Source organism: Schistosoma mansoni (genome assembly GCF_000237925.1).
Source record: "Schistosoma mansoni, WGS project CABG00000000 data, chromosome 1 unplaced supercontig 0076, strain Puerto Rico, whole genome shotgun sequence".
NCBI lineage: Eukaryota > Metazoa > Platyhelminthes > Trematoda > Strigeidida > Schistosomatidae > Schistosoma > Schistosoma mansoni.
The window spans coordinates 1,244,562-1,260,321 of record NW_017385990.1 but is presented as its reverse complement, the minus strand read 5'-3'; the positions used below and the strand labels follow the sequence as shown (position 1 = coordinate 1,260,321).

General features: G+C 37.4%; 1 protein-coding gene across 1 annotated transcript; it reads left to right on the top strand.

Annotated features, from left to right (window-relative positions):
• Nucleotides 1-3,616: 3,616 nt before the first annotated feature.
• On the top strand, nucleotides 3,617-15,481 carry Smp_176760 (metaxin, putative; the record flags this gene model as incomplete). The annotated part of the gene is made up of 6 exons (XM_018791785.1): nucleotides 3,617-3,682; nucleotides 3,718-3,861; nucleotides 5,437-5,718; nucleotides 6,965-7,041; nucleotides 11,238-11,476; nucleotides 14,977-15,481. The coding sequence occupies 6 exons, from the start codon at nucleotides 3,617-3,619 to the stop codon at nucleotides 15,129-15,131; spliced, it is 963 nt and encodes a 320-aa protein (XP_018645105.1). The 3' UTR covers nucleotides 15,132-15,481.
• Between the last annotated feature and the right edge of the window lie 279 nt (nucleotides 15,482-15,760).

Sequence of the window (15,760 nt, the reverse complement as noted above, 5' to 3'; positions counted from 1 at the left end):
AACCAGTGGATTCATAGTGATTACAGAACAATATATTTGATATAAGGAGACCACTCCTGTTCAGACTATATGTTCAAGAGTACAAAAACGTTTGTTACTTCACGTAGTTGCGACTCCTTCTATAACAATATGCTCGCCCTTATTATCTATATATCACTGTAGCTTTCTTGAACAAAGCTAGAGAATGAATCAGATCAAATAACTTTACCTAGCACTCCATGATTTACTGAATTCTTGACTCGATTTCGAGTACAGAATTCCCCGACCCTGGATTTCGCTACCTGGCAATTAATTTCTGCTAGAATTTATCGTAAATTTTCATTTCAACGATTTGTATATAGCGCAAATTAGAAGCTAAAGGTTACTTTGATGGAAAAATCACCCGTATGAATATCGATTTCGGTCAGAAATTTTGATTAGATAACATTTGATGACTAAGCCTAATAGATCTCTATAAGCATAATTCAGGCCTCGCAAGGAAAAACAATATGCGACGATATGATACCTTGACTTGCTCTGAATATGCCAGTATAATGTAGCCTAACAGGTCTAAGAAAAAAGAAGTCATAAAGAAAACTATGTGAACTGGAAACCACACTACGAAATAGTTGTCCTACATGATCTAACAGCAAGCGAGCAGGAAGTCTCGAATATGCCATATATTATGTAACAGTGCGATAGAACATCTTTAGCCTACTTTTTATAGTCCTGAGCAGCAAGCATAGCAACATAACCTTAAACGAACACAGACTATCACCTAGTGACTGGAAATATGAAATATGCTATTAGCAACAGTTTCGTATATGCATTTTTGTTCTTATCCGTGTATGCATAAACCTCTTATGACAGCACTCCTTTGTTGGAGATGAGATTTCCTGTCCAGACCTGTTATCAAGGAGTCGTCTACATATGTGTGTACGAAGCTGAGACATTGAAAAACGTCATCGGTGAATCCCTGGAAAGTTTATGCAACATTTCTTATGTCGAGAGGCATGCGTCAAATCTCGTAGAGTCTGAAGAGAGTGATGATGGCCTTTTTCGGGATACCTCCTGAATCCATGAGGACCCCATTGTACGCTTTAGCCGGATTGATTTTCACGAAAACGGTCGTACCCTTCAAGATGACTTTCAGGCCATGGATGTGAGACGAAGGGTAACGGTTGAGAATGCTTTTCATATTAAGTCTACAGTAACCACCAGTTGGATGCCAATCGTTACTGTACTTTTTAGGGACTGCGTGCAAAGGAGATTCCAATGGGCTGCTCGATTGCCAGATAATTCACAATTCTATCGTATGCTCTAATTCTCTTTACGCATTCTTGGCTATTCGAGAGCTAGTCGGTGTTTTTTCAAAAATATATATGGTCCTGTGGTCGTGATGAGTAGTACAACATCGCTGGTTACATATGAAGTGTGGCGTACTTGTTGAGTGTCTTTTTGTCGTAGGGATAGATTATATGTTTAATCGTGCCTGGGCACAGCCTAAAACTAGGAGGTGAAGTTCCAGAAACAGATCATTCTCGTTTACTAACCTCTAGCCGATGAGTAGACTATGGTTTTACAGCAGGTCTATACCAACGATTGACAATGAAAAATCTGAAACAGCGAAAATCCAGTCAACGGTGTGTTAGATTTACAGATTTGCGCAGGTGTGCGTTAAGATATGGTGAGCTGGCCGGCGTGTAGCTATACATTGTTAAGGTAGGAGGTTTGACTACGAAGTCTGACGGGCAGGGCCACCATTTAAGTATTAACCGAAACCTAATGTCTCTGAACTGTTGATAGGAGTGGGGGTTAGTTAGGCCTAGTTCTGTAAGTCCTTTCTGCTACTTGAAGGTTATCAGGTATGTGTCTGTGTGTAGCTTGTTTGTGCTTACCCTTCCATCTGTGTTTCAGGTCTCGTTTTGAGCATTGTTGAAAGGATGCCACCAACTCCTGTTAGTGGTATGAGTATCACGGGACCTCATGTATTGAATCATTGGTATTTTGTCATCCAAACACTCCACTTTCTCGCGCCTGTATCTTCTTGTCATGACCTCGTTCATTGGTGTATAGTGTGGGATTTGCATTTCGTCGTTAGATTTCAGAGTCAGAGAGAATATCTGATGAAAGTACTGACGATTAATTCTTATTGTCACTGTTTAGGCAGTTGTTATTGATATTGTGGCAATATTGTTCCAAGGAACGAGCTTTTTGTAACTGTTGAAGAAAAGAATCTTTGAGTCACTGTTTGTTCAACAGTTTTCGGTCTAAAAGTAGGAGAAATTCAGCAGCACAGTGCTTCATTTTCTGTAAGGATTTTAACTGTGACAGCGTTAGAGTCTGTTTCTCTGAGCAGTGACAAAATGAAGTCGGTATAATGGTCTAAAATAAGTTCATAGACAAGAGAAATCTACATCTGTTGTGAGAAGTCACAATGTGTTTTCATGATACGTATACATAGCCATCGACCATCCATTTACATCTTACACTGTTTTCTGTAGTCTGGACTATCTTCTCGTTTGGTTACGCCAACGTTATGCTTTCACTGTTCTGAAACCCTTCTGATGACTCTTTCAACTTCGACGTCACCTTCCTCAAAACACTATTCACAAACAATCTTGTGAGTAGCGTCTGTTAAAATGCGACCGTCAGATGGTAAAAGTCTAAGAGTTGTTGAGGGTGTAGAATTACGATCTGGTTCGACATTAGTACAGTAATCTCTGTTACTATAATGACAGACCTAATCTCAAAACGGTAGATTTTCATGATGTGACTGCTTAATCTATGAGATCAGCTCATTGTCTACACTATATCAGCGGTATGCTGTTTAGCGTTTCTAAGGAATTATTGGGACTGTAGATAGGATCCTAAATTTAACATGAGTGGAGAAAAGTTATACAGAATGACGACGCCCTCAGTGGTGAGCCATGCCACACTAATCACTTGTTCTAGAGTTCACCACTGCTGATCTCTCCGTGCTTAATGTTGGAATAGAATTTTCCAAGTTATATCATGTTCAGCTTCGAGAATCGTTTTGTAAGGACCATACCACTACAAGGGGTTGTGGTCAACAAAGTGTATGAAATGTTCGCTTTTAAAGAACATCGAACTCATGGTAGAGCAAAATACATGAGCAAGGGTCCCTACCAAAGTGAGATACGTCTGAACCATGTAAGTCAAAATTTGAGCAGTTGACAGTGGCTTTGTAGTGATGTGAAACAACACTGAATCCTAACCACATGGTGCTCCAAGTTGAATAAACTCTAACTCGGAAGATTTACACTGGACTTTGAATGAGGGTTGGAAAATAGTAGAGGCAATTGAAGCTTCACTTTTATATATTCTAACTCTGAAGAACAAGCGATTACAACAACACCCTTGTGTTTGAAGAAGCTCCTCCATCAAGTTTTATTTTCCTGTGATTTTTTATGTCATCCGGATTGGCTATTTATCATCCACCTAACTCAAGAGGGGTCTGTTAAGATGAGAAACTTTAAATTGTCAAACGATAGAAGTGTTTGTAGTAACCAACACAGAACAACAGCATACCAGTAATCATGATTTTTAGGCTTTATCTACTTAGTTTTTGAGACACAAGGTCACTTCGTCAGGTGAATTCGAAATAATCCTCGTGATGGACTTGACGATTTTGTCCGCTCCAAATGAACTGCTTTGTGATCCTGAATGTTTGCTAATATTCGTGAGTCTTTTAAAGCAACATAATGATAACTTCAGTGCTATATTAGGTTTAAAGGGGCACGTATGAACATACAAATGAAGGTACCTGATCAGTTAACTGTTGAAAACTTTCCAATTCTCAGTCATGATGGTAAGGATTATCACAGAACCCCAGTTATCCTAACGTATTTGAGGAAAGAAGTGAGTTTTTTAGTCTTCATTCTGAATGTTCTCACTTTTCTACTGTAGTCTAGATTGATAGTTATCGGAATAACAGCAGTATTAACTGAGTAGCCTGTTACTGTACAATTGTTTGCTCACTCCAGAATCTCAAATTAAAATCAAAACAAGTGTATTCAGTGATTATAACTAGTTACTGAGGTTTGAAGTGCTTTGCAGACGAACAACTATTGTTTGAAGCTTACTTGATAGTGTAGAATATTGTCTAAATTGTCAGTCATCTACAACGTAGGACTAGATACATATATGAATCGGTTCAAGCTACCATACCTCAGTAGCTCGAGATGGACACTAATTTCATAGAAAAAGTTACTCCAACAGTAGTAATATATAAAAATGATAACATATGAGAATATGATACATTGAGAACGAAGTAGTTGATCCAACATACCACTGGATTCCATACGTTTCATCAATGATTGGCTAGTGAAATTCACAATCCGAGTTTAGCATGAACCTTCCTCAAGGCTAACCACCTAAATTGTATGTCTAGACTTTTTGCATTATTTTGTTTATTCGTATCATGGGTTTATTCATAGAAATAACTTTCTTCGTCCAGTCACTCAGAGATTTGTCTGTTGCACTAAATTACCGGTCCAGAATTAGAGTACAACCTACTTCTCTATATTGGGTATTTTGGATCCAGTTAATATCAGTTCTAAGTATCTGTAAAATCTCCACACAATTTTTTGATGGTTAAAAAACCCAGACCATGTGAAATGAAGTACCCCTACTACTTTTAGCAACTTAATCAACCTTTTTTCTAAAATTATTCACCTATTTGTCAAAGGGTGAAATATTGTGTAGTACACAATCTAATGTTACTGATGATAAACAGTAATGAAAGGGGTAAAATGCCAATACAAAGCAAAGAAATTTTACTGAGAATTTCTTAGAGTTCTAGCCATTCACTTACTTGACCTACTATATACATATAGGTCCAAACTACCTGCTTGGGGTTTAGACAGTAATTATGATCACTGGTCGATAAATTTATGTCATGACGAAACCGACTTCGATGGCACACATGCATTTACTTTGTCTGCCCCTTGATCTTGAGTTTCAAAGTTATTTTGTACACTTCCGCAAATATATTTTATTCTCAAATTGTGTTATCCGTTTTTGCCTTCTGTTATTACTACTGACAATACTACTATCTTAATAATCATATAGTTAATTGCACCTACCTATACTGATGTGGTTTCACAACTTGTGTCAACCAGTCATACACAGCTTAAAACCTGGCACAAATAGGGATTGGTTCAGTCCACGATATTGTATGCCCATCTTCTATTGTTTGAGGTAGATACCTGTCTCTACCTGGCACAGATTAGCTCCACTGGTCACGGCTTCTCACTAGAACTCCGACAATTACCTTACGAAACCAGTCACTGGTGAGCACCTGGTAGTTATCAGTGTGGGGTTGTGCAAGTTGTTATTGTTTAAAACTAACAACAGTACACTATGATTTTTAAGTTTCATTTAATAAATAAAAATGAGTGTAAATTTTTTCGTGTCAATTTGTTTTGTTAACAGAATTATGGCTTAGAATATGACTTATCTGACATTGAGGGTGTTCAATCATGTGCTTTAATTTCAACTATAGAGCGTCGTTTAGCTCCTGCAGTTAATTGGTTCCTATGGGGTGATGATTTTGTTTATACTAAGTTCACTAGAAAAATGTATTTTGAATCAATTGGATTTATTAAACAATTATATATTCCTCATATCTGGCGTAACAAAAAAGTAAAAGAGGCAAAGTTCTCTCAGTTAGTTTTATGTCTTAAGAATATGTCCGATTCAGAAATTGGCGAGTATGTAAGTTTTTCTTTTTTCGATGTTGGTTTAACTTCTCAATTTTCATGCTTTGAATTATTCGTAAATTGGATTCATTATTCCATACTAAGTAGTCTATGTAAATATTGTCATTTATTTAGCAAGAGGCTTTTTAAACGACAATGTGTTCTTCACACTTCTAGTTAATTTCAATAGTAGATTATATTCGCTGATGGTATCACCCATCTGTGACATTTTGTTAATAAAATCCTATGGAAGTGGCATATCAGTCAGTTACAACGTAGGACCAGGCACAGTTATGCATCGGTCCATCTTGCCACACCTCGTTAACACAACAAGATGAACACTGAATTCATAGTAGTTAATTTAGTGGTGGTAATATGTAAAAGAAAGGTTATATATAAGGATATAGTATAGGTAGGAAGTTATGAAGCAATTTTAATCTCAAGGTTTAAGGGGAGATAAGGAGTGTATACACCTACGCCATTGTGATCGATTCTGAGCCATGTCACCTAGAGTCTCCAACCATTGATTACGATAGTCACACGGACCCCAACCAAGTTGTCTGCATCTACCAACATGGCTCAGACCAGAAGTTGGTGACTTCAAGCACTGATACCCTGTTTTGGTTTGGCCGCTCCTAACTTTCTTCCAATCATCCCCTACACTAGTCAGCATAGCGAGTCGTGGTAATCGGTGTCCAGGCATACGTAACACGTGGCCTAACCTCAATCTCAGTCGATGAAGATCCATGACCTCATCAACTGATTTACCATCATTCCCTAATACCCTGTGTCTAACCTCACTACTACTTACCTGGTGATCCCAGCAGATACGAGCAATATACTGATTCATTGATCAGATTTTCCAGTTGATTTTATCGTGTCAAAATGAATTTTACGGAACAATTCCTACCACATTTATGCGTCATATATACTTCGCGATATAATGTAACAAAGTGAAATTCGGCTTGTGATAGAACTGATACTAGGTCTATGTAGATATATATAATATCAAAGTCAACAACGTTGGTGTGCATTACAACAGTAGGTTTACAGTTAGTTGATTTAACTGTTTCGTTATACTATTACTATGTCGTAGGTTCGAGTTTAGTCCTGTTTATTTTTTAATAGTGTTGTGATAATGTTTTCACTTGTTACGCATCAAGAAGTCAGATCACAGGTTAATTACATTGATTCGTACTTATCATTTAAGTCTCGTTGAATTGACAAGTCAAGATATATATCCTCTTGTCTTCTAATTGTAGTTATATTCACTGGCCAAACTTTGCATTACATCACTTGCTCACATTTTGGGTGAAAATACATATTTTGTCGGCGATCGGTAAGTTGATAATTTGAATAAATTGTCTCAGAAATTACGTTTCATTTGTAAATCTGCTATTGGAGTGAATTAAAAGCTAGAGGCAGCCTAACTTGACATCCATCCATCAAGTCATTGACTGTTAAGTTGAGCCATTTAGGAAGTCTCAGGTCATCTAGCTGGAGTCCGCGTAATTATTATCATAATAAATCGTTAGAGACTTCGAATGACATGGCTCAAAATAATTTGCGATGATGCAGGTGCATCCATTCTTTGTCTTCTCTGAAATTCTAAAATCCTGAATTCCTTACAAATTTTTGTGTTCTTATTTCAATGATTTATATTTTCTTAAGTTTAATCTTCAATACCTTATCTTTTCAACCACCACTGATGCTACTACCTTTACTATTCTGGGGTTTAACCTAACAATTTCATCTCTCTATGTGGATGTGGCAACTTTAACTGATACACACATATCAGGTTCTACGTTGTGAGTAACTGACCATAACCATGCAGTACTCACATAATCCTCCAAGTGATACAATGTAACTTATTATTTCTTCATGAAACCCGCCGTTCTAGCTATTCGAATAAACGCACTACTTACCTGGAAGATTCGCCTCGGAAAATACTGCATGTCACAAATTAAGTGCCTTGTATATGGACGCGCTTTCAAAGCGGGAAGTTAACAAAGTCTACCATATTAAAACCAGCTGAACTTCAAATTAGTAGAGGTCTGGTATTTTCATGCTCTGTTTGAATAAACCGACCCTCTCCATCAACGAATAGGTTAGGTAACTGCACTGACTTTTATGGTACAGGTTTCCATAAACGACGGTTCAATTAAACGAACATGAGATGTAATATACAGAGTTGTTCATTTCGAGATCAATGTTAGACCACCATTGCAAACGCTCGTGTCATCTCATTGATCTAGAGGTTAAGCGTTTGCTCCCGAAACCGAAGATGTTGGGTTCGAATACCACTTGCACGGCTATGGATGCGCACTGTTGAATGGTCCCATACTAGGACAAGGCAGCCGTCTTATGCTTCCAGGTTTTCAGTCGTAGTCCAACATTGATCGGTTCATGATTTCAATGAAATTTAACAATCTCCACGACGCCAAAGTGAAAAACATTTTGAGATCGACAATCAGTCTGACATGGTGAAAATGTCTAAGGCAACTCAAGATCAAACTTAATTATCGTACGGGTCAAATTTAATTCTGAAAAATGTGAATCGTGACAAAACGTTTTTACAGTTTAAGTTAATATTAGTCATCTTCACATACCTTACTTCAGCGTCTGAAGGAAATAGTGTGACAAATATAGGTGGAAAAAAAATGCAAAAAATAATGTGATGCTGTTTTATGAAAAGTACCAATGGTTGGAGACTCTAGGTGAAATTGCTCAGAATCGATCACAATGGCGTAGGTGTGTACACTCTTTATCTTCCCTTAAACCTTGAGATTATAATTGCTCCATAACTTCCTTCCTATACTATATCCTTATATACAACCTTTCTTTTATATACTACCACCACTAAATTAACTACTATGAATCCGGTGTTGATCTTGTTGTGCTAATGAGGTATGACAACTTGGACCGATGCATAACTGTGCCTGGTCATACGTTGTAGCTGACTGACTGACCATTCGTAGTGTAAATAATTATAATGTGTAAACAAGGTAAGAAGTTATTTGTGAAAGCGAAAAAAACAGATTCAGTGATATTTACAGAAAATAATTAGCAGAATAAACACAATGTTTTGGATCGGTTTCACAGTTCTGCATAAAAGCGTCGGAAATATAGAGTTTTGGGTTGCATGAATTTTGGTTTCAGGATTCAGTGGAACTGCGTTTAGTTAAATCTGTTATTTTGTAGTGACATTTTCTTGTTTGTGTTGATTGTCCATGTTGTAACTTGTGGCCTTGTTTCCCGTAATAATACCGGCAATTAGAGAGCAGTGAATTATCGACCGGATCAATGATGCATAAAACCCGTACGAGCAATCTGGAGTCTCTGTCGGTCCTTCCTCCAGCCTAGCCCTGTCTGTTAAATCCAGAACACCAATCTCAGTCTCCGCGATATGAATCATGTATTTCAGACACACTGGGTTTATTTAAATTCATTTAGTATTGTTTAATTGAATCTTCCCATTGATGTTTAGGACTGCAATTAGTCAGTCTCTGATTGGCATATGTGTATACTGTGCGTATTGCCTCGATATATCCTTAATTCACAAGTATTGTAAGCAAAGATGGGTAGTGGCTAGCGGTGGAATCCAGTTTGACACGCGTTTCGTCCAATTTGGGACTCATCAGCTGGATGTACCTGCATCTCAGAGTTGATGTTTACTCTGTGACTCGAACCCAGTACCTTTCGCTTCAAACTGGGTTTATATACAAACCAAACCGACTACATCGTACCATAAAATAGAAAATAACATTTTTACAGGACGTAGCCAAATGTGGCTGTGAATCTGGGAAGCTGTAATTAATAGACTTGGCATAACTCATGAACGGTAAATCGTGTAATAATAGTCTATAGGTCAAAATAAAGCTTAAAGTAGGAGGGACATGAGTATGTAAAGTTCAGCTACTTAACAATCATATAATAAAAATATATGTATCGTCAGTCAGTCATAACGTAGGACTTCGTACGTACGTACATCAGTTCGAGTTGCCATACCGCATAATGATAACAAAATATTTCTTTCTGTCCGTTTAATTACTCTATAAATTTCTAAATACAATGACTTTAATGGCTTTTCACTGAATTAACGCCGATGGGAGTAAGTTTTCACATGGGTGAATGTTTGTTGAGCTGCTCATAATGAAGATTTTCCTGTGGAAGTATCAGTTCAAGCTGCTGGATGGTTTAGAATATGCAGCTTGTGAAACCTGATGGACTTAAATTGTAAATAATCTTTGTCATTATTCACATTTTTTAGAATTTCATTTGATTCGTACAATCATTGTTATTGACAACTAGAAATTGTTGTTTAAGTTTGACCCTGAGTTTTCTTGTTCATTATTTGTATGTCACATCGACTGTCGATCTTAAAATGAACAACTTTATATACCAAATCTCGTGTTCATTCAGTTAGCTGCCACTTTGACGGTTCCCTAAGATCGTTGTTATATGCACTTACAGGTCAAACCTTTACTTGTTATCGGATTAATCATTTCGTAATAATAACATTACAAAGAAAAGCAAATGCTTCAGTTTCACACCTAGTGCTAGCGAAGCCTACTATGTTGACACCTGTGAACGTTAAGCCCTATAACTATGTCGTCGGCGTATTCCAAGTCAACAAGTGAGCCTCCCGGTAAAAGTTCAACTCCTGGAGATTGAGATGATGAAAGTGATATTTCTAATAGCACGTCAACGACAAAGTTAAACAAGAATGGATAGAGTGGGCAGCCCTGACAAACACCACTTGAGGTAACCAGGTCTGATGACAGTTCGCCATAGGCTCTAACTCGACCAGTTGTGTTCGAGTAGAGAGCCTTTATGAGGTTAATGCACTTCTTTGGTACTCCTTTCAGTGACAAACACTGCCACAGAACCTCATGATCAACGGAGTCAAATGTCTCCTTAATGTCGAGAAATACTACGATTGTGGGACGTCTGAATGTATGTCTATGTTCTAGGACCTGACGTAGAGTGAATATCTGGTTTATGCAACCACATCCAGGTCGGAAACCAGCCTGGTTTTCCCTAGTCTGCTCTTCACGAGCTTTGCTTAGGCGTCCAAGTATTATTGAAGCTAATATTTTAGACACTATATTAGTCAAACTGATTTCTCTGTGATTGTCACAAGAGGACTTTTGTCCTTTCTTATAGACTGGCACAATCAGTGATTGGGAACAGTCAGATGGAATTACGTCCAGTTCCCAGATTCTACCTAAGACCTCAATCACTTTCGCTGCTAGTACTGGACCACCACCACCCCTATAACTCACCTCATTGTATGCACCGCTGCTTCACAAAGTGTAGCAACTAATGTACGACATGATTACGATCCAGAGTATCTCTATTTATGTAGATATAAATAAACAGTCCTCTGTTTTTAATATATATATATATATATATATACTTTACATATTGCTCTATTGTTTTGTTTAATCATATTAACACTGATATTTGTTTATTCCTCTTTGTTTCATATACGCTGATATCTTTGCATGCATGTACTTATCCACCAAATCAAAGACCAACTGCAGTTGATGCTTATGTTTTTGCATTTATATGGCCATTATTAATGTATGAATCACAGTATGGTGATTCAAATTGGTGGGATATCGACTATAAATCATCATCCTCATCTACTTGTTTACAATCTGGTTCACATCATTTAATCACCCATTTATTACAATGTCCTAATCTAATTAGATTTTTTAAAAATATCACATTAAAATACTTTCATAAATATACAAAATGTTTTAGAAAAGGTATGATTTATATTAGTTTGTTTGGTTTTTCTTTATTGTTTTATCCACTTAGTATTGTATTAGGACTTAGTAGCTGAGTAGATAACGCGATAGTGTTTGAAGCGAACAGTACTGGGTTCGAGTCCCAGAGTGAACATCAACAAGTCTGAGATGCAGGTACATCCAGATGACGAGCCCCAAAATAGGACGAAACGTGCGTCAAACTGGATTCCACTGCTGGCCACTATCCATCTTTGTTTATTGTTTTTTTTAATTTTTCCTTTTATTTTTTTTTCAGAAGAAATTTGAAACAGTTAGTCCCCCCCTCTTTGATAAATGTAGATAATACAGTAAGATGGATGAAGATTATTAGTATCTGTGTGATACATTTGTACTATACATATCAAATAATCTGATGAAAAGTGTTATAACTTACGCCGGCAATTGTTATTATCTTGTACCTACCTATTAGAGAGCAGTGAATTATCGATCGGACCTGTGACACATGAAACCTGTACGAGTAGTCTAGAGTACTTGTCGGTCTTGCTATCAGCCAGTTAAGTCCAGAACATCAATAATAGCCTTTGTGGTACGAATCGTTATACTTCAAACATACTGGGTTTATATACCAATCAAACAGACCACATCGTACCATAAAATGGAAAATAACATTCGTATAAGATTCAGCTAACTGTAGCTGTGAATAAGGGAGATAGTAAATAATAGACAAGGGCATAATTCAGGAACGGTAAATCATATAACAATATTTTATAGTTCAACATAAAGCTTATAATAAAGGGGACATGAATATGAATAGTTTAGTTATTTAGCGATTATACGTGCACAGACCAGATTGTGACACTACGGATCATCGTTGAACAATCAGTTGAGTGGAACTCATCACTATACGTCAACTTCATTGACTATGAGAAGGCGTTTGACAGCGTGGATAGGAGAAACTTCTTCGACACTATGGAGTTCCTGAAAAGATTGTCAACATTATCCAAAACTCATACAATGGACTACAGTGCAAAGTCATGCATGGAGGACAGCTGACAGATGCATTTTCAGTAAGGACCGGAGTCAAACAAGGCTGTCTACTCTCCTCATTCCTCTTCCTTCTAGTAATTGACTGGATTATGAAGAATTCGACATCTGACGGGAAATACGGAATACAATGGACAGCTCAGAATCAATTAGATGATTTGGACTTCGCAGATGACCTAGCCCTCCTCTCTCATACACACGAACAAATGCAGATGAAGACAGCAAATGTAGCAGCAGCCTCCGCATCGATAGGCCTCCACATTCACAAAGAAAAAAACAAGATTCTCAAATGCAACACGGAGAACACCAACCCAATCACACTTGATGGCGAAACTCTGAAAGAGGTGGAAACATTCAAGTACCTGGGGAGCATCGTTGATAAACAAGGAGGATCGGATGCAGATGTAAAGGCGAGGATTGGCAAAGCAAGGGCAGCATTTCTACAATTGAAGGACATATGGAACTCAAAACAACTCTCAACCAATTTCAAGGTCAGAATCTTTAATACGAACGTCAAGACAGTCCTACTGTATGGAGCTGAAACGTGGAGAACTACTACGTCCATCATCAGGAAGGTACAAGTATTTATAAACAGTTGTCTACGCAAAATACTCAACATCCATTGGCCGGATACTATCAGCAACAGCGTTTTATGGGAGAGGACAAACCAGCTTCCAGCTAAAGAGGAAATTAGGAAAAGACGTTGGAAGTAGATCGGACATACATTAAGGAAATCACCAATGTGCATCACGACTCAATCCCTAACTTGGAATCCGGGAGGGAAGCGGAAAAGAGGATGGCCAAAGAACACACTACGCCGGGAAATAGAAGCCGATATGAAAAGGCTGAATAGCAACTGGAAAGGAAGGCTCAGGACAGAGTTGGATGGAGAATGCTGGTGAGCGGCCTATGCTCTTCGACGAGGGGTAACAGGCGTAAGTAAGTAAGTAAGTTATTTAGCGATTATACGATAAAAATATACTCATAGTATTGGTTCATAAATAGATCCCAAAGTTACCATTCACTATTGTTGTCGGGACATAACAAAAAGTTAACTGGACAAATTAATAGGTAATAGGGAATGATAATGATGATGATGATAATTAAAACACTCAGTAGGAAAATCACACTTCATAAAAGAACAGTATTAACAGGATATGTTCTTGACAAGTATATTATAATGACATCTCGTTACACGGGATGTCTGATATACGACACTCCCTCATTAGAGATTTCAGGATATTTTTGTGTTGCGAACAGAAGTTGTAGTCGAATTGGGACAACTCTCTGTATACATGGCATAGCCCCCAAATGCCCTTGTACGGTAGAGAGGGGGGAGAGTCCGCTCTCCCTCTCCAAATGCTCTCATAAAGCCACGCGTATATATATCCTCTGCCAGGGAAGTCCTAATCACTGCCTTCTCGTGGCGGGGGTGTTGTTTACGAAAGTGAGAGGACGAAAAGCGAATGTCCGGCACTTTAACCGGGTTGGTGGACATGTAGGGTCCACCTAGGGGAGTTGGAAAACCCTGATTCCAAACCAATGGTGCACATGGGCTCCAGTATCCTGATGGAACGAATGGCGTATGAACCTGTTGTTGGTCACCGGCTACCATGGGACTGCATCTACTGAGGATGCTCCATTGCCTTGTGGATCAGATCTTTAGGTCGAAGGCTCCGGGTGTGGCTTCCTAAGAAAACTACCTGTTTTTGTTTGGGCAGCCGGCCATTATCATAGCTCTCACACAAATCGAATGAGATTTGTGTGGCGCATATGTATCGGGTGCCTCCTTGTACCAAAATTTATATGTTTAAATCAAATAAATACATGGTATCATGCAATGACCTTGGTAGACAACAAAATGAGCGAACTAAAGGTGATAACAACAAATTAAGTAACAGCAGGTGTCATTGAGAAAGTATGGATAAGAAAATTTTTATCAAGATTGATCTCTTTAATTATCACCCAATAATAAAATCTAGGTATCCTGAGGTCTTTTTATCAACATGGATGGTTTATAACAAGAGATGATACAGTTTGGATAAGAATGCCATCATGAGAAACCTTCAATTAAGAAGAATTCTTCCATATTTTGGAGAATGCTAAGGAAAACTGTAACAATATAGTCATTGGCTAGATCTAACAATGCATCAAAAAAAGAAGTATTATCATCTTTAGGAACTTAGTCCGACAATCTTGACCGTCTGATAAATGCTTTTTAACTCATTTATCAGATACAGATCTGTGTACTTCTCTTTGCTTCGTATTCTGATTGTCAGAGTTAACAAAAACTACCACGATCGCCCAAAATGACAGTAGGTAGAATGGGTTTCAAACCTGCGACTTAGTGGCTGAAAACCAAAAAGCTTGACTGCTCAATTGTTCTTTTTCATTGGATTAAGAAATGTCAGTATCTCACATACTTTAAATTAATCTGTTCGGTGTTTTTTGTTTATCACATTGTTATCCTATAGAAAAATCTCCAATTATCGACAAGTCCATTGTATCTCATCCAATTCGTGATTGTATTCTATGGGGTACCGGTGTAGTTGGTTTATTTTTAACTTATGCTTATTATTCAAATAATATAAGGATATTACAAAGGTTTCATAGATCTCGATCTACTTAAGTGGTATTTACGATCATTACTGTTATTGATTGTTTTATAATCTTTGAATTGTCTATGTTTTGTTGCATTTCTCCTTCTCTTTTTCCCTATCTCTTCAAAATGTTCTCCTTGTTGTCGTAAATCTCTTTGAACCTGTTATTAATACACACACACACACAATCTGTGTAATTTTACACTTTTCCGATTGCACATGTGAATAGTACTATTTCCAGTTTCATTTTTAATCCCCATGTCATCTTGGCTATTCTCCTTGTTATTGTATTATCACAAAGAAGTTCGTTTATACAGTGTCATGTGAAATGATGATGTGGTCTCTGAACTATAGGAGTAGACTCTAAAGATGGTGTCCAGAAGAAGAAAGAATTATTGAAAGCTCTATAGCTGAATCATCATAGCTTAGAGAACACATTACATCATTGTCTTTAACTGATTTGTACTGCATTTCTTTGAAGCTTCCTCTTTATCATTACATTCATTGTTTGTTAGTTCATTTTGTCAATGTCAGGGATAATCATTAGCAATAGTAATAGTGTGTTAGAGTATGGTAGTTTTATATTAATTTTAGTGAACTTTTGTAAATATAGATCTTTATAATTTTTTTTACAACATTTGTTTATACTTAATTTCAT